General features: G+C 43.0%; 2 protein-coding genes and 1 long non-coding RNA gene across 4 annotated transcripts; 2 read left to right on the top strand and 1 right to left on the bottom strand.

The window, feature by feature from the left end:
- Positions 1-5,830: 5,830 nt before the first annotated feature.
- Positions 5,831-7,284, top strand: LOC104583606. Its single transcript, XR_001406878.2, has 2 exons — positions 5,831-6,404; positions 7,003-7,284. It is a non-coding gene; the product is annotated as an uncharacterized LOC104583606 (long non-coding RNA).
- Positions 7,285-7,480: 196 nt separating this feature from the next.
- LOC112271799 lies at positions 7,481-8,799 on the bottom strand. Of its 2 annotated transcripts, none has more exons than XM_024461952.1 (2): positions 8,476-8,799; positions 7,481-8,035 (listed from the first exon to the last, which is right to left on the bottom strand). In XM_024461952.1, the coding sequence occupies exons 1-2, from the start codon at positions 8,769-8,771 to the stop codon at positions 7,609-7,611; spliced, it is 723 nt and encodes a 240-aa protein (XP_024317720.1). In that variant the 5' UTR covers positions 8,772-8,799; the 3' UTR covers positions 7,481-7,608. The 2 variants fall into 2 exon arrangements, with proteins under 2 accessions (XP_024317720.1, XP_024317721.1); XM_024461953.1 differs by having other exon boundaries at positions 7,481-8,020.
- Positions 8,800-14,926: 6,127 nt separating this feature from the next.
- Positions 14,927-18,533, top strand: LOC100844088 (NHP2-like protein 1). The gene is made up of 5 exons (XM_003573693.4): positions 14,927-15,069; positions 15,170-15,290; positions 15,376-15,479; positions 17,996-18,127; positions 18,219-18,533. The coding sequence occupies exons 1-5, from the start codon at positions 15,067-15,069 to the stop codon at positions 18,243-18,245; spliced, it is 387 nt and encodes a 128-aa protein (XP_003573741.1). The 5' UTR covers positions 14,927-15,066; the 3' UTR covers positions 18,246-18,533.
- Positions 18,534-18,562: the final 29 nt, after the last annotated feature.

Genomic DNA, 18,562 nt, shown 5'->3' with positions numbered 1-18,562 from the left:
TTAGAACACTGTTGTGTACGTATATATCAATCGGATTTCAATATATGAGCTACCTAGGCGGTTATATTAGCGCTCGATGACGGACTAAATGAAGGATTTTCCCGTTGTTTCATTTCGTTGAAAGCTATAAAGTTGCCCCCTTCAGAAATTAAAATTTATAAGGTTGCAAACTGTCCACCAATCTATATATGCACGCCTACGTACATGCCTCTGCATTGGATTCTCAGCTCGTCGATCCAGTCTAACCGTCGTCGATTTGGTTGCATCGCACGGCCGGCCGCTAGTTCACTTATTCCGAAATCTCTCTAACACCTCGTTTGGCTCCTAGTTATTACAATTCATTCATTTGAAATCTAAATACTCCAACACATTTCGATTCTGAAGTTTTCTTGTTAGGGTGGGCATCCAGTCCACTGGAATCTAATTTTGTTTTTTGTTTTTCGAAAAATGTCCTCTGCATCATGGATGCACACAACCATAATATTACTGAAGCCGCAAATAGCAAACATGTCTCAATTATTACAACTCAAAATGACAACAAGTTAGGAAAGCTTCTAACCTATCGCCCTCGTGCCCAATCCGAACAAAGAGACTATCCTAGGTCGTTTGCCCAATCCAACTTCATACTTCACAACAGCAACAATGGTGATATATAGTAACAACCACACCAAACGTCGCTGCATTGCCAAAAGCACCGCCAACAGTGCAGGCCCGATCCTGAGATTTCAGGCCGATACGAAAATAAAACTCAGGATTGTTGATACTTAATAAAAGAGAAAATACCTAAAACCATCCCATTTGGGGCAGCCTTCTAAGAAAACCACATTTTTTATTTTTTATTTTTCAAATTACCACCGGTTGTGTGCATCGAGGTACTCCCGCGCACTAATTTACCGGTTTAGAGCGTTTTGATGCAAAACCTGACAAGTGGGCCCACCTATCGGCGCCACCGTGGCGATTACCTCTACCTGCACCAAATCGTACTGATTATAGCAATCCATCTTAGAAAATGGTATTTTTTTCTTCCCCTCCATAATGCTCCTTCATGAAATCAAAAACTTGGGCTGGCTTCATTCCAGCCCGTCGTATCTGCCCAATTAATTTCCTATCTGCCTTTATAACCTCTCGTTGGGACCTCAGCTTATGTGACTTATTTGGACTAGCAAGATAATGGTTGTGATCTAATACGACCTTTTGCACTGTCCAAACCCTCTCTTTGCTGATACTAAACTGAACACGAGCATCACAACCGGTCCTTGTGATATCCTTTTGTGATGACTCATTTTCTCGATATCCTTGGCTACTACAAACTAGATGTTTCTAACATAAACTACCATCTGGGCGGTGTTTCGTCTTGCTCTTTCTAACACTGAAACCAACCTGTCCAGCATAGGTGTTGTACATCTCATAAGCCTCTTCCTCGGATTCAAAAGTTATTCCAATTTTAGGTGTGATCAAATTTTGTCCAGATTTATCAACCACCTCCTGTACATATGAATTGTCAATTAAAGGTGTACTGTAACAGAAAAAATTATATATATTCTGTCAAGTTTGTTACCTATATTTTTTTTACCTCATTAGGTACTTCATTCTCCACTGATCCAACATGTGTTATTTGTTGTTCCTCTTCTCCACGATCGCCACCAACGGCATCATTCAAAGGTGGAGCATGTAATCTACATCAGGGAGAGATCGATGACTAATCAGCCGGCCGGACCTTGACATGGCGATGATCATGATCAAGCAAGGAGCAGCACCAGCAGTTACCTGAGGATCGACGGCGACGGAGCAGCGTGCGTGCAATCCAGTAGGGGTTCCACCGACGTCGCCAGGTAGGGCTTCGCCGCACCGCCTTCCTCCCCGGCGATGTGAACTATCGCTCGTTCACCTCCACCGACGTCGCCGGGTAGGGCTTCGCCACGCCACCCTTCCTCCCTGGCTGCCGATCGGAACTGGGAGATAAGTCGACAGGAAGTGATCAGCCGGGAGAGGCGGGCGCTACGAAGGAAACGACACAGGAGGCGGAGCTCGATCCGATCTGTGCTGCGCTCGATCGACGGAATTTCCCTCACGGGGGCGCGGGTGAGCCAGGCGCCCACACAATTTTTTTTTCAAATCTCCTTACCCTGCGTGCCGCGGCCGCCACCTCCGCCCGCCAAGGCCGCCTCCGCCGTTCTCCTCTCCTGCGCCCGCCGCCATGGAGACCGGATCAGCCGCCTCCATGGTCCGCGTCAGGGACCGCCCGCCGCGGGAACTGCGGCCAATACCAGTACCGCGGGCTGCCAATCGGTGGATTAGGTAAACCTGTGATTTCTGTGAGTAGGCTCGGCAATGATTGAAGGTTTCTTTGACAACAGCGGCAGTACCTGACTGTTTTTTCTGCTTCTGGGATGTCGTGTAGCTAGAGAATAGCAAGGTTGAACCATGTCCGCATTGGAGATATCACCACGATTTTATTATCACAAACCTGTGGGTAATCTGAATTTTAAGTTTATTTTTCCTCTGAGCCTCTTACTAATAATACATTGTCTATCATGTTTTTTAACAGCGGAACAGGTGTATGTACAATGCATGTAGGCAGAGAAAAAAATTGGTATACGGCGTGTAAGTTCTTCAAGTCAATATGCATTGCATATTAGCTAGAGAGTGTTAATTTTGTATTCTTCTGTATATGTAGGATGGTTAAATCCAAGCTTTGATAGTCCATTTTTATTTTTATTTTTATTTTTATTTTGTACAGGTGATGCTTCATGTGAACGGTGATCAAACCATACCACAATATCACATAAATTGTTCTACTCTTAGGGACAATATCACGAGGTATTTATGTTTTGTCTGAATTTTTACCCTTAGGGACACCATAGAAGGATTTGAGGTTTATTCATTTGGTATTACTGTACTGTTACATAAATTGTGCTCGAATTTGATGGACAATTTTGATAGATTTGATCAAGTTTTTATTAAAAGTTGTTCCCGATCAAGATTTTGAACTAAACTGATCGCCTTTAATGTGATTCTCCCTCATAGCATTTTAAGTTCATATGGAAATTAAGCTTGCCGATCAAAAGAAAATTATTCCAGCACAATTTTTTTTATCTCTTTAGATTGTACTGTGCTTCCTGATACGATGGTATCCATGCTCCAATCGGGCCAATAGTCTCTTCTTGAATACATTTATACAATTGAATTTTTTATTGAATTTAATAGATTGTAGTACAACAAAACCATTTTCCAGCATATCAAGGGTATTCAATTTTTACGAAGAACTTGCTTTTCAATGCCAACTGTTAATAATGGTTGTGTAAATGCGATATCAAGATGTAGCCCTCTCATTTCACGTGTGATTTACTTTCAAAGGAATGCTACCTTCCCAGCACCCTTTATATAAAACTTTATATATAATCCTTTATTTTTGTCCGTAAATGCGATATTTGTAGTGTATTTAATGAACTAGGTAGTATATCATAACCATCCTTTACCTTGTGCAGTTTGCATTTGTTTTCCTAACAGTTACTTTACTCATGCAAGCTGCAAGGCCAATAATTTTGAAAACTTCTAGAAAATATAATTATGCTTCTGCCAATATGTTTCAGCGCTCCAGAGCCTGTTGGTTGTTCAATGGGGCCGGTTGTTGATCACTTTGATGTCCTTTTTATACCTACAACATTTTATGGTAATACCGTTGCTGCTCTGTTCGTGTCACATCGATCACGAGAAGTTATCAAACCATATGTTCGATTTTTGACACCTGGGACATAGCTCTGATGTTGATTTTTAAGTTTATAATTTGTTTCTTGGCATGGATTATGTGAGGCTTCCCGGAAATAACCTTCTTTGTAAATGCAGGAAAACAACATGAATGAAGATATAATATTTCATATTGAGATTAGCTTGGATTTTGGGGAGATGATGAAAGGCTTTGTGACAAATCAGGTATAACACAAACTTATATCCCAAACTATTATTTTCGCTGGTGTTTGCATTATGTCTTTGTCATCAGTTGGAGAATCTGCCTGTTGAACTACTTATAGATGTAAGTGTAGGCTAGACCTTGGACCTGACAATGCAGTTGTAGATATATGTTGAGGTTCAGATAATACATGTGCTTGTGAGGCTGTTGGTGTATTCCACTTTTTGCTATGGGCCAGTAGTGACAAGGACAACGATGAAGGTTGGTGCATCTCTCTGCTTGAAAGTGTCAAATTTAGCTAACTCTGTCCGGTGAATGCATTCTTCCATGCCAGGTCTGATCCAATCAGCTTGCCAATAAGATATTGTTCATTTGTGATATTTTATCTCATCTTTACCTGCATTGACACTAAGAAATTAAAACCACGCACGTTCTAAATGGCATTCCCTGAAGATCTAAGATTTTGGAGATGTCAGATCAGCCAAAAGTGATTTTACTACTACAAAACTGGCTATAGGCGACCCTTATCAGTGGCGGGTCTCTAAAACCCGCCACTGATGGCTTCCTCGTGAAACCCAAAAATCATCCATCAATGGCGGTTCTTCTAAAACCCGCCACTGATGACCCCTATTAGTGGCCACGCTACTAGTCACGGTTTTTACGTCTAGAACCCGTCACTGATGACCCTCCTATCAGTGGTGGGTCCTAGCTAAAACCCACCACTGCTGACTCCCCTAGAAACCACTGAAAATTGAAAAATTCATATCTAATTCATACAAAATTAGAAAAATGTGATTCTTTTTTTGCAAAATTTAGATCTTGCCATTCCACACAATACTGCCAAATAATCATACAACCTTCTATTATAAAATATAATTTTTCTATTTTTTAAATGCAAAAAATAGAGTATTTTGTGAAGCAAGTACAATTTTTATGGTTGGAAATGGCACATATCAAATTTTCACATAAAGTAGACATGTTTAATTGCTAGTTTACAAAGATTTTGAATTTTCTAGCTTTATAGCTACATTTTCCCATTTAAATGAATTTCTACCTATTTCCCAAAAGTAATTCAAATTTGAACTACAAGTGTGTGATAGTGCGTTTAATTTTTTCTCCAAAATTCATTTTAAGGTACCTAAGTAAAAAATTATGTAAGATTGACAGAGGGTATTTAACACCTTGTCGTGATAAGATCTGCCGACAATTTACACCCAATATTGAGAAAAGTCAAACAATATTAAGGAAATGTGAAAAACATCAATTCTTTTGCATGAAGTCCTTATATATGTACTAGTTTGCATGAAAAAGGATAAACTTGAATTTTGAGAACTTCTCAAAAAACTTCTTCACAAAATGGCCTATCAAGTATGAATGATTATGGCTTTCACACCAAATGAACAAAGTCATGGTCATTTATATGTCATAGGTTATGATTATGTATCCATTTTTTCGTAGAGGTGCATCTTGTCATGACAAACAATGTTTTCGAAGAGCTTTAATTTTTTGGTTAAGATAAATGATTTTCCCTTTTGTAAATGCAAAAAATGGGTTTTTTGTGAAGCAAGTGCAATTAATATGGTCTAAAATGGCACATATCCAATTTTCACATAGAGCAGATCATATTTCAGACCAACTAAGCCATTAAGCTGGGTTGAAATTTTAGACGAGGCATGACAAACACAATCAAATGCACAAAAATTTAGACCATCAGTGGCGGTTTCACAATTTTGGCCGCCAGTGATGGAGCAGTGGTGACTGCCAGTTTGCAATCCGCGTGCTCGCGTATGATTGGTTCAGGAGAAAAGGTCCGGATCGATAACCTGGCCCGTTGGATGGATCCCCTCCTTTCTCTCTCCTCTAATCTCCGTTTGTCCTGGCCGACTCCTCTCTCTCCTTATCCTTTCCCCTGCCTCCCGATCTCCCCATCTCCCTCCTCCCTCCCGATTTCATCTTCCTCCTCCCTCCCAATCTCAGCCCGATGTCGCCCCGAGCCGCCCCCTGTCCCCGCCCCGAGCCCCCGTCCTAGCCATCCCCAAGCTCCCCACTCCCCGCCACCGGCTCCATGGAGGGCGGCTCTCCCTTCGCCGGGGCCATTAAGATCGACGCCATGGACGGAAGGCGGCTCCACCTTGCCGCCGGATCCCGCCGCCCGCGTGCTGGCCGCCGCACTCTCACGGGTTCTCTTCTCCCTCACTTCCTCTTCCTCTCTTGCTTCCCCTCTGATTTTCTCACTCTCTTTCTCGTTTGATGTTTTATGCCGCCGCCCGCCTCCATGTGCTCACTCCTGGCCTGCTCCGCCGCGAGATCCGGCCGCTGCGGGTCCGGTCGCCGCGGCCTTGTCCGGTGCACGGCTCCGATCTCCACCGGCTGCCGCCGCGTGTGGCTGCAAGGGGTGCGGGCTGCAGGTTCGATTGGGGGCGAGCCTGGGCCCGACGCGGGCTCCGCCACCGTCGACCTCCTCTCCGGCCGGATCCGACCTCCCCTGTCTCAGGTGCGCTCTCTCTCTCTCTCTCTCTCTGTTTCTCACGGTCTCTCTCACTCCTGCAGAGCCGACGACGAGCAGCTCCGCCGGCGGCACCGGCGTCCTCCGATGTGGGTTTGGGGCGGGTCCGTGGGTGGCCCTTTTTTTTATTTTCATTGAAATCCTATCAGTGTCGGCTCTGTGCATGCACGACACTCATGGGGTGTCGGATCAGGCACGCGCTGGATGGCCCTTTTTTACTAGTGTTTGCTGGGCAGAAATAAAAAAACATGTGTTAAAAAAAAACATATAGTTGTTGGACCTCGCTCTCAAGCTCTGCAATATACTGCAGCTTCTGAACACGAGAACTCTGAGCATTTGGTTCAAAAAATTAGGTATATTAAAACATGAAAATAGTTACCCGTGGCTATTACAACTTTCTTATTGTAGCCAAGCATGCTTGAATATGAGCTCCTTGGTCTAGAGCCCTGATGCAGGTTTCAAGGGAGTGCATGTACCTTTAAGCATTGAAGCTAGAAAGACAGCAGGCTAGCTTTTGCTTCGATATCATTTTTTGGTGTAGTCTCATTTGATTTTTTCTAATATGCATAAAATTTTGATTTCTCAGTATATTGCAGAGCATTTCCAAGATTTTACGGGAACCCGCTCATCACGAACAAGTTCGATTCGAGCGAATAGTCGAGGAAATTGCAGTTTCGAGCATGCAACAGGTCATGCCCTATGAAGTTAGATCCATATACCTAGATTGTTCATGTTGATTGTATTATTTGTTTTTCTCCCACATTGTCTCAAGGCCCACGTTGTCTGAAGGAATTGGAATGTGTACATGTACATAAGATCGATGACTTTTTATCTGATAAATAGTGATTACACATTAATCCTTTCATCATTCTTTTTATTAAACGATAAGATCTTTATTTGTCTGTTGCAAGGCACGGCACTTAACTAGTGGACAAATGAATTCTGAAATGGTACGTACTGATGCAACGCCGGTCAGTGTGACAGGCCGCAGCCATTTTGTGGGGAGAGAGTGGTGTTGAAATTTAATTTTTACTTTTCTGATGTTTGTACTTACGCGATTTAGAGAGGAAGACAAATGAAATCCTCTATTAACCAAAAACATACAACAACAAAACAGAGAGTGCTAATGTAAAATCAACATGGTAACATGGTAAACGCCACGAACACGACAATATTGATGAGCTACCTAGTTTCAAACTTGGCTTGTTGCATGGTCAGCATTAGCTTTGGGCGACACAGCGGGCTGCCTGGGATTAGCTTCGTTCGACATGGTGGGCGTGGGCGAAGTGGTTTGATCTGACGACACAGGAGGCGCCGAAGGAGGAGGGTCAACGACGGCAGCTGCATTTTGCTCCGTCAGCTCCACGGCCGGCTTCCCGACGGCGATCCCAGACTCCTGACCAAGCGGCTTCGCAGTGGTCGCCTGCAGCAGGATGTACGAGATGATCTGAAAGATCACAGTTATGATGAACAAGACCGTTGCCGCCACGAACGGTCCAGTACCCGGTGGGACACATCTACCGCTGCCGTTAGTCGATACATCTGTGGCTGTGCTCAAAATGGCGGCAGCAATGAACAATATCACCACTATGAGCGCAAGGAACCTGCAAGTATATATACTGTCCATGTCACAATCAAGCATGGTTTGAGTAAAGTTTCATTAACAAAAAAAACTACGGTCTTACGGAAATATCAGGAATTATTTCAAATATATTTCATTGAATTTGGACGATTTTGAACAGATTTATTTTATTCTAAAAATGCAGTCTAAATATTCGTTGTAAAAATAGTTCTTGTACCCACACCGAAATTTCATCGTAAAATGGAACCTGGTTTTCAAGTGTAGATGTCACAACATTGAACTCAGCAACCATCATCCAAGAAAATGTCCGGTCGGTATCATGTTAAAAGTATCAAAAGTTTAAATTCAAATGTTTATGAATAACTGTTCTGTTCTTTGTGGAGCTGTTGCAAAAGGTGAACTACGTTTTTGACGATAAATTCCGTCATTTTTAGTTCACGCTATGAGTACGACATGTTAAAATGATGGGGCAGTTACCATGAAAACGTTGACAGGACGATGGCGACGACGCGCTTGGCCTCGCTGGGGATGGACCAAGCCCGGCAGCAGCCGCAGCATCCCGTGGCGGCGCTCGCGATGATCTGCGTGGCGAACGCCAGCATAGACGCCACGACGCCGCAGCCCACTGCCGACGTGGCCTGGTACTCACATGAGTGCCGCCTGATCCTAACCAAGGACGTCGCCGTGGAGGCGGCGCCGGCGATGCCCAGTATGACCGTGACGAGGCCCAGGACGCCCACAACCGCGGTTGCCACCACCACCCCTTTCTTCATCTCTATCTATTCTTTACCACTCGCTCGATTCGATGATGTATGCTTAACTTAATTTCCTGATGAGATTATGCGTTATATATATGCTTGATGCCTTGTACTCCTGTTGTGTGTTCGTATATGTGAGCTTGCTAGACGGTTATATTAGCGCTCGATGACGGACTAAATGAAGGATTTTTCCCGTTGTTTCGTTTCGTTGCAAGCTAGGAGTATAAAGCTGTCCCCTCCAGCAATTAAAATCTATCAATCTGTAGATAACTAGATATGCACGCGTACGTACATGTCTCTGCATTGGGTTCTCAGCTCCTCGATCCCCGTCTGATGACTGTCCATCTGGCCGCATGGCCGGCAGCTAGCTCACTTACTTCGCAATCTCTCTAGCTAACATCTCGTTTGGCTCCTAATTATTCAATTTAAATCCAAATACTCTTTTACAATTATTTGAATTTGATTCAATGCAATTCGGTCTGAAAATTCATGTTTGGTTGTTCATTGAACCGAAATTTTGAGAGTAAATTTCACGAAACCACAAGTTCTGAGGCAGCCTTCTCATCGAGCCATCACTTTTGTTAATTTGTCCGCTGAACCATAGGTTTTGTGTCTAATTGTCTCACATCACCTAAAATGACGGCTTACGCGATTTCGATAGTTTTTCTTACGAGACTGGGTCCTGCCTGTCAGACGCGGCATCTTTTTCATTGGACCCATGTCCTTTTCTTTTATTGCCTCTCCTCTCTTCTTCTTCTTCTACCAATGGCAGCAGCTCCTTGGACACGACTTTCTCCGACTGGGACGACAAGTGGAGGCCGGAGGCTCGGACGGTTGGGCAGCACGAGATGATGCCGCCCATGCACGCGGTGGTGGCCTTCTCCGGCCGGGACAACGAGCGGGCGGCGGGCAGCAGAGCGGTGCGGCGGGAGACTTGGGCCGGGCCGTAAAACTCCAAAATTTTCAACACTTAAATTTTTTGATGAGCCAGAGGAATTAACTAAAATTGACGTTTTGGACCGTAAGTCGCACAGAAGATCGGAGGCCATGGTTGGATCCATCTCATTTCGTCGATCGAAAACAAATATAGTTCGTTAAATTTGGAGTCCCGACCAATAATTTGGAGCACCTTTTATTTCCAGCCTTTAAATGAATTTCAGATTGCTCTCTATTTCTGATTTGAAATAAAATAAAATTCATGGCTTGCTCTCTATTTCGGATTAAAAGAAGGATTTCTAATAGCCGCAGATATTTTCCATTGGATCTTGCCTTGCCACCGGAGCCCACGCCTAAACCCTTTTATTCTCCAACTCCCTTGCGTTGCTGTTGCTTGCCTAGGGTTTGAGTGCCGCTGCTGCCGTTTCCCATCGCTGCAGCCTCCGTTGTGGAGTCGTCCACTGCTGCTAACCCTGCTGTTTTCTGCCGCCGCTGCTTCTCCTGCTGCTGGGCGCCGTTGCTACTGCACCATAACCGTATAATCTTGTTGGAGCTCTGTCGCCAATCCATGCCTCAATCAGCCACGCCCCAAGAGTTGCAGCCTCTACTGCCAGGAGAAGGAGGCTCCATTAGGTGCAGAGCAAGGAGGAGAGAAGAGATCAACGAGAGGAGGAGGTGCAGCTCCTGCCCTGTGGTGCTTGACTGAGAGAATCTGGAATCAGAGGAGAAGAGGAACTAGGGAAGAAAAGAAAAGGGAACAACCTCTAGATTCTTGGAGACAAATTTCCAGATGCACTTCAAAGGTTATCTAGATATTCCCTAGGCACTCTGGCTGTGATTAGAAATTCGAAATTAGTGGCCACCTGAAGAAGGTTAATTGAATTGTTAATCTGAGACATGATTTCGGAAACTGTACGAAACTAATTTGAAAACTGGGTTTAAATGGCTGAGAATTTGGAGATGACACTAACATAAACGTTGTAGAGTTTTCTTGTAGCTTTTCAACGATATATTGGTTGCTCAATTCTGATTAATGGTTTAGAAGTTATCGCTGAAACAGTGCTACTGTACTAGGCTGTTTGGCTGCAGCAGATTTCCCTTTTCCCATGAATTCGCCTAGTTAGAGGCAGAACTAATTTTTGGTCTCAACATGAAAATTGTAGATAAATTTCTGCTGATTATTGCAATGTTCTTGTTTGCATGATTTGCTGAATGGAGTCAGGATTTATAACCTAAACATAGATGTGTCCAGAACATGTTTGAGAGTGTAAAGTAAATAGAGGACGCTAGGATTTCAGTTTCTTGTTGAGGTCTATAGTAATACATGTATGTCTATCTCTTGATTATACTTTCTCTAGTCCTAAGAGATACTTATACAGGTTTTGGATGTTTGAGAGCCAAGGCAAATATGTGGATTGTTCACGATATCTAAGGCAAGTACATGACAAACCTCTTGTGATATTGTTCGCCAACGTTGTTTGGTTATCCGAGTTGCTATTTGATTTGGTGTTTGTGCTATCGGAAAGTTTTGTTTTTAAGCCCAGGGCGGTGAGTAAGTTACAGGTAACTATTCCAGTGCGGTCGGTGAGTTAAGTTATTATGTAACTATTCCGGTGAGCTTGAGCTAGGTCGGTGAGTAATTCACGTGTTTAACTATTCCGGTGCGGACGGTGAGAAAGTTAATGGTGAATATTCCGGAATGCTCCAAAAGTAAAGTACAAAGTTTGTAAAAAAGATTTTTGATGGCTTTATTTGCATTGTGTTTTCAGAAGGTGTATGTTCTCATTTTCGGCTCTATATTGTACTTCGCTGAGTATAGTTTGCTCACCCTTACTCTTCTTTTTCCTTTGTTTTTATTTGGATTTCAGGCCATCAGCGTAACGACTGAACACTACACACTCTATAAGTTAACGTGCTAATCTCATACTGCTTAACTAGAGATATCATCCCTAGAGAGAACTCTCTTGTATTGTAATTGTTTGTATCAATCTTCGGTCATTCATAGCTTATTATCTTTTTTTAATCTTGGTATTTGATTGAGAGATTTTATAACCTGCAGACGTGGATGTCTTATAAACAAAGGAGGCGTTGTAAATTTTTTATAGTTTTTTCTCGAGTTGGTGTTAGTTGGGTTAGAGGGGTAATACTCTAGGTAGGGCTGATACCTGGGGTGTTACACGAGCAGCGCGGCGGGCAGCAGGGCGACAGGAGACTTCGGCAGGGCGGCGGGTCAAGAGAGTAGCGGCTCCACGCTGCGTCGCCCAAAACGCTCCGTCCAGGCTGCTCCTCGTCAGGGAGGCGGGTGCGAAGGCCAACGCCTCCATTGGAGGCGGGCGGCAGGATTTTTTTTGTCTCCAAGGAGCTGCTGCCATTCGTAGAAGAAGAAGAAAGGATGAGACAAAAAAAAGCAAGGGGTCCAATGAAAAAGACGTGACGTCTGACATGCGGAACCCACATGGAAGAAATGCCGTCAAAATCGTTTGAATCGTTATTTTGGGTGCTGCACCACTGCGAGACAATTAGACACAAAATCTGTGGTTCCGCGGACAAATTAGCAAAAGTAGGGGCTCGGTGAGAAGACTGCCTCAAAACCAGTGGTTCTGTGAAATTTATTCAAATTTTGATGAACCAACAATACCAGTCCAAAAACTCAAATTTGTGTCAAATTAGGTAGTAGCTAGAAGTGACAGCACTTCAATCTAGGAACCTAGCTAACTCGGTACAATAAGCAACTCGGCAAACCATTTGAGAGTGCATTATTGCCTTCGTATATTATTTCGAGCACTTGGCAAACACCGAAACAAGTCGAATCCGGTAGAGTCATGGGAGAGGAGCAGACGCGCACGGACTTCTTTTGTCGCTATCTACGGAGGGGTGGTGCTCGCTAGGAGCCTAGGAGGCTCACCGGGAGGTAGATAGAGAGGAGCTGCCGGAGGACATCGACGTTTTGGGGAGAGTCATGCAAGAACATTGTCTTCTTGTTTCTAGACTATTGGCGGCAGGTTGTAGCTCATATATAATTGGGTCACGTTATATCAGATCTCATATATAATTGGGTCAAGAATCATCAATTCTATCTCGTGTGGCACACAAAATTCTTATCGATAGAATTCAATTATAAGTTCGCAATTCCAAGGGTAAAGCCTACGAGCCAAACAAGGTGTTATTGATATCTTGGGCGTGTCCTCGACCATAATTTGTGGATGGTTCACTTATAAACTTTTGTTATAATTTGGGTATTTTTTTGCGTTACGGTTTGCTATGAATATTTGTTAACTCAATAATCTTTTGCAGCATTTACAGTTGCTATGAATATTTGTTAACTCAATAATCTTTTGCAGCATTTACAATTATCTCTGCACTGATTTAACAAGCCAATTTCTTCATTCCCTCGTTGGATTCGACACTCTTATTTATCGAAATATGCTAGAATTGACCCCCTACACTTATGCGTAATCCATGTATGGACCATACCCCTAATCCTAGGTGGTGATGACCAAATCAAGCAAGGTGGTGATGACCAAATCAAGCAAAGCATCAAGCTAATTAACTTGCTAAGAAATCTACATTCAAGCCAAAGGGGCCATCCATCTACGAGTCAATAAGTCAAAAAGGACAAAATAGAGCAAAAATAACCCAAATGCAAAGAGAAAGGACATAGACACAAAAGGAACGAAAAGAAATTGGAAGAAATAAAAAATAGGGCTAGATGGTAAAGGATGGTCAAATGATCCACCATCATCTATGGACCAATCCGTCCACTGCTTGGTCCATGACAAGGCATGATCAAATTTTAAATTCTTACGTGTCCTCTCTCTCTAGCGATGGTCATTGAACCGATGCCATTAAATACTCCCTTCAAGATCGTAGATGCGTAAGCTTATTTTACAAGTTTTTTTTTGTGAATCACTTATTTATATGTTGACTGAGTTAATTTTCTAGTTCATGGACATTTGAAGTTGTAGCGTTTTTCTTAATCACCAGTCAGGATGGCAATGGGGCAGGTCTGGACGGGTCGACCAAATTCAAATCCATATCCATATCCACCGCCAAATCAACTATCCATCCACGAAAGTATCCGTGGATGCAAAACCATATCCACCAGGTATCCATGTATTATCCATATCCATGCAATATACATCATAAACAGAAGTAACAACAACATATCAGGAATTGGGAGGGGATCGATGGGGGAATCAGGAGTCGAGGACAGATCGGGGTCGGGTTGTTAGGGTAGGGTTGAGTGGGAAAAAGACTATTTATATGACTTAATATAGCTAACTAATGAATCCACATGTCAATAATTTATTTATTTTAATAAATACCGGGCATCCATGGATATCCATGGATCAAATGTGATATCCGTGCCCGTTCCACGAGTTGGCGGGTATCCATTCGTGGATATCCATGGATCGAAACCCGCTCCATATCTACGATCCATGGGCTGGATATCCATGGATATTCACATTTTGACTATCCATTGCCATCCTGAATCAACAGCATGGCTGTAGTCTCGTAGAACTTTTTTGAAAAAAAAAAGGTAGCATGGAGTAGTCCAACTTCTTTTATTAGATAAGAAAAAAAGAAAAACCATGGTGTTGCACAACCCTTTCCGAGAGAGAATAACTTGCTCGGCTTTCTCTGCCCACAAGGGCATCTTCAATAAGCGTATCATCAACTCATGTCTTTTTCTCTCCTGTTTTCTTCTCTCTTAATTTAACATATTTCTAAATAGTACTTCTGGCCTTGGGTCCTACATGCCATACACTATCTTATTTTCCTTTTTCTTGGTAGGAGAGCTGGTACCGATACTTCTGCAAGAGACTTCACGTCACATCAAACCTTCTCGTTTTCTTTCATCTCAACAAAAACAATGACATGTACATTAAGTACCGGCTGGAGTTTCATTGTTGGAGATGCTCTAAGGGATACTTAGGAGTTACTAGGAGTCTCTCTTATTTTTTTTTACTGAGGTGGAGCAAAAAGTAAACAGGTGGTACACTGCAGAAGTAACAACATTGGCTCTAGTACCAAGAATGATAAAAGATAGTTTAATGGAGAGAAGAGTATGACAGGCGGGTCAACTGAAAAGGTTACTTTGATGAATAATTTATTGAAGAGAAAAAAAAATACGGAGTAAGTAGAAAAAAAAGAGAGGCTAAATACCGGATCAATTTGTTTTTTTCAGAATATCATACCCGCTCATGTTTTTTCCTTGTTGAGATGCCCTAAAGATCCACGTTAGAAAGCCCGGCCCGTTAAACCTCCCCAAATAAGACCCCCGTCTCTCCATTATCGCCTCCTCCAATAAACCCTAATCCACCGCCGCCAAACCCCCTACACGCCGCCGGCGAGAAGCGAAGCGACTAAGAAAATGGTACTGCTCCTACTTCTCGTCCTCGGATTCTCCTTGAACCGATCTCCACTATGTTCGGTTTATGATTTCTTCTGTTTGTTGCTTGTGAAAAATGTCGCAGAGCCAGGAGGCGGTGAACCCGAAGGCGTACCCTCTCGCGGACGCGCAGCTGGCGCAGTCGATCCAAGAGCTCATCAACCAGGCCGCCAACTACAAGCAGCTCAAGAAGGGCGCCAACGAAGGTGCGTCTGCCACCGATCGTCGACTTCTCCTCTGATGTTTCCTGTTGTTAACGGACTGGTCTTCTTTGTCGTGCTATCTATGCAGCGACGAAGACGCTCAACAGGGGGATTGCGGAGTTCGTGGTGATGGCCGCTGACGCCGAGCCCCTTGAGATCCTCCTCCACCTTCCCCTGCTCGCCGAGGACAAGGTCAGAAACGAGCCTTTTTGTTGTGTACTTCTGGGATCACCTGGTGCATGGGTTCGTAGAATCAACATAAAAAGTGCTGATTCATTGGTCTTTTTTTCTTGCCAGAAATTCATTAATATTTAGGCATGATTGATGATTAAATTTCAAAAGAAATTTGGGTTTATCAGTAGCGTTGTAAAATTAATACCCGCGTTTAAGTTTATTGAAAGAATTTGATTTTGGATGGTCCATGGGTGTATGCTATGCTTTTACAGTTCACACCTCATCCATTATTGTGCTTTATGATTTAAATTTTATCAATAGGCTCTTTATTTAGGCATAGTTTACATATGCAGCTCTGTAGTTTGGGGATGTATGCATTGGAGAGCATCTCTATTTTGGGTTGATGGTGCAACTCAGCTTCTTTTTATGCATGATTGATGTTCGAATTTGAGGTTTCTCTTGTCACTTTGATAGGACAGCAATTGGCCTTTAAAAAAGGATTCTGCATTAGGCAATCCACCAATAGAATTTTTTAGCTAGGAAAAGGTAGTTACATGAAAACTAATTACTTTGTGCTGCCATATGACAAGATAGAGATAACCAGGTCATTTTCAGAACCTATTCTAGCTTGAGCATCTATGGTAGATAACGGTACGCTTTGTGTGGTCATTCAGTTCATTATGTTGCACATTATGGTAACAACAAATATAATCAGAAAAAAAAGATCTCCCATGTTAAGTTAACTAGTAAGGTACCTGTGCATTGCCACGAAATACAACAGTTAAAAGTTCATCGCACATTATCAGGTAGGTAAAAAAGCTCGGTCATATTGCACATGCAATGCGCGTCAGTGTTAATATTTATGTATGCATTAAAACACAATATCATGTAGACTGAAATTACATACCATGGCTCAAATAGACAACAAGGCCAATGACATCTGCTTAAAATAAATAATTAGTTAAAACACAAAAAAACGAGACCTCTTGGAAGGGTTGAATGTATTGAGTACCTGCCAGTGATCTATCCCGCTGTGCATAAACATTTTGAAATTCATTGAACTGTGGGGGTAGATCAGGGATAACGACATTTCTCGGTGCTGCATTTAGCGCAGTTCTTCGTCCTAGGCTGCAGTAAATATCAGAATTTAAACATAATTCTACCTCGTTGGCCGTTTCAGTCGGCACAAATCCCACATTGGTGAACATGTGCATTGAGCCAGTCACAAGTGTGGCGTTGAACCGATCAGCTTCATCGTAGAAATTGCCTCCATTTTGGTTCCCTGCAAGATATTATCACCACTAATAAAAATGACACATCATTATACCAAATAATACTTCAAGATATCCATTCAAAATAAAAAAATGCAGTGGTTTACAATCGTTTCCACCAATATTACACGTAGATAGGGGATGTCAACCCTAATATGCCTGATACGTGCATTAAAGACCACTTTGGGGAGATACATTAGTGAACATGGAGTATCTGCGCAAAAGTGGTCTTCAAGGCATGTATCAGAAGCATCAGGGTTGGCATCCCCTATCTACATGTAATACCGGTGGAAACCATGCTAAACTAATGCATTTTTTTTATTGCATGAATGTCTTGAAGTTATTATTTGGTATAATGTCTTGTCATTTTTATTATTGCTGATAATATCTTGTAGGGAACAAAAATGAAGGCCATTCCTACGATGAAGAAGCCGATCGGTTCAACACTTGTGACTGACTCAGTGCAGATTTCAACAATGTGGGCTTTGTGCCGACTGAAGTGGCCGACGAGGTATACGTGTGCGTCGGGCGATGTGATCCAGTCTCGCTGTTTGGTTTTCCTTGCGTGCGCGTGGTTGGGTGGGGTCACGATGACGGAAGAACGGACACCAACTCGAAATTAATAGGTAGTATAGATTCGTAGGCTATGTGTGGTTCACCTTCCAGCTAAGATGCCTGACATTCCCTACCTTGAGACGCTCTGTCAGCAGCACCGTGGTGCCATATCCAACACCGTGGTGCGATCACTCATGGACAACTACTGCCGTTATTGCCAGACATTGACCGAGCATCAAAGCTCCCCAATTATGCTCGTAACTGGGAGGAGGGCAAAATGTATTCGTGGAGGAATCATTATTGCGGAGGGATGGATAGAGTTATGGAAGGCGGGATTGTGGACTTGGAGGGGATTCCCAAGTATGATACATAGTTTTTAGAAAGAACAATTCTTGGGTATACTGTTTTTCCATGGAGTTCTTTGGAGTTTGTGTGATGTTGTTTGGAGGTTCTTTGCATTTCCAGCCAATCCATAACTCTTGCAGCTAGGGCCTGAGGGTTTTTGGAGGTTATATTTTTGGAGAGGAACACCTCGTCTTCCTTTCATCCTTAGCCATCTATGGGTTTTGGATTCCTCTATTATATCTGTTCATCTATGTTGCGGTTCTCTTGCATCCTATCTGTCACCACTCTGAACATTGCATATCACTTTTGACAGGAAAACTGAAGCAGCTAAACCTTACTGAACTTTCTCGTGTCTTTCTGCAGAATGTGCCATACGTCTTTGTTCCTTCGATGCAAGCTCTTGGCCGCGCATGCGGTGTGACGAGGCCTGTGATCGCGTGCTCAGTGACGAGCAATGAGGGCAGCAACCTGAAAGATCCGATAAACAAGCTCAAGGTGATAGTCATTTCCTTCCGTCCTATTGAATTTCCCAGTCTCGCATATGCTTATCCTTTGTTTGTTAATCTACTCTGATTAACTATCACAGATCGCAATCGAGAAGCTTTTGATCTGATGATCTGCCAAAGACATTTCAGCGTGATGGGCCTCGAAAGAAACCAGAGGCTTGGACTGGTGATGGTGTCTGTGTTCAATTTTGTAGTTCGTGTCGTCACAGAGAAACAGTTATGTAGTAGCTAATGTACTGCAGTGCCTCTTAACCCAGCTGTGTACCAACCGAAACTGAAGCTTTCTGTTTACATCTTTGTAACAGCTGGTTATGTTGAAGCATGCCATGAATGCTAACACTAGTTATTGAGAACTTTTTGCTAGGAAAATGAGAATGTCGTATGTTCTGTGGCCATGGTTTTCCAAATCATCGTTCAATGTTTG

This window comes from Brachypodium distachyon, chromosome 3, assembly GCF_000005505.3.
Source record: "Brachypodium distachyon strain Bd21 chromosome 3, Brachypodium_distachyon_v3.0, whole genome shotgun sequence".
Lineage (NCBI taxonomy): Eukaryota > Viridiplantae > Streptophyta > Magnoliopsida > Poales > Poaceae > Brachypodium > Brachypodium distachyon.
The sequence above is the reverse complement of the archived record's forward strand: the minus strand, read 5'-3'. Positions and strand labels throughout refer to the sequence as shown.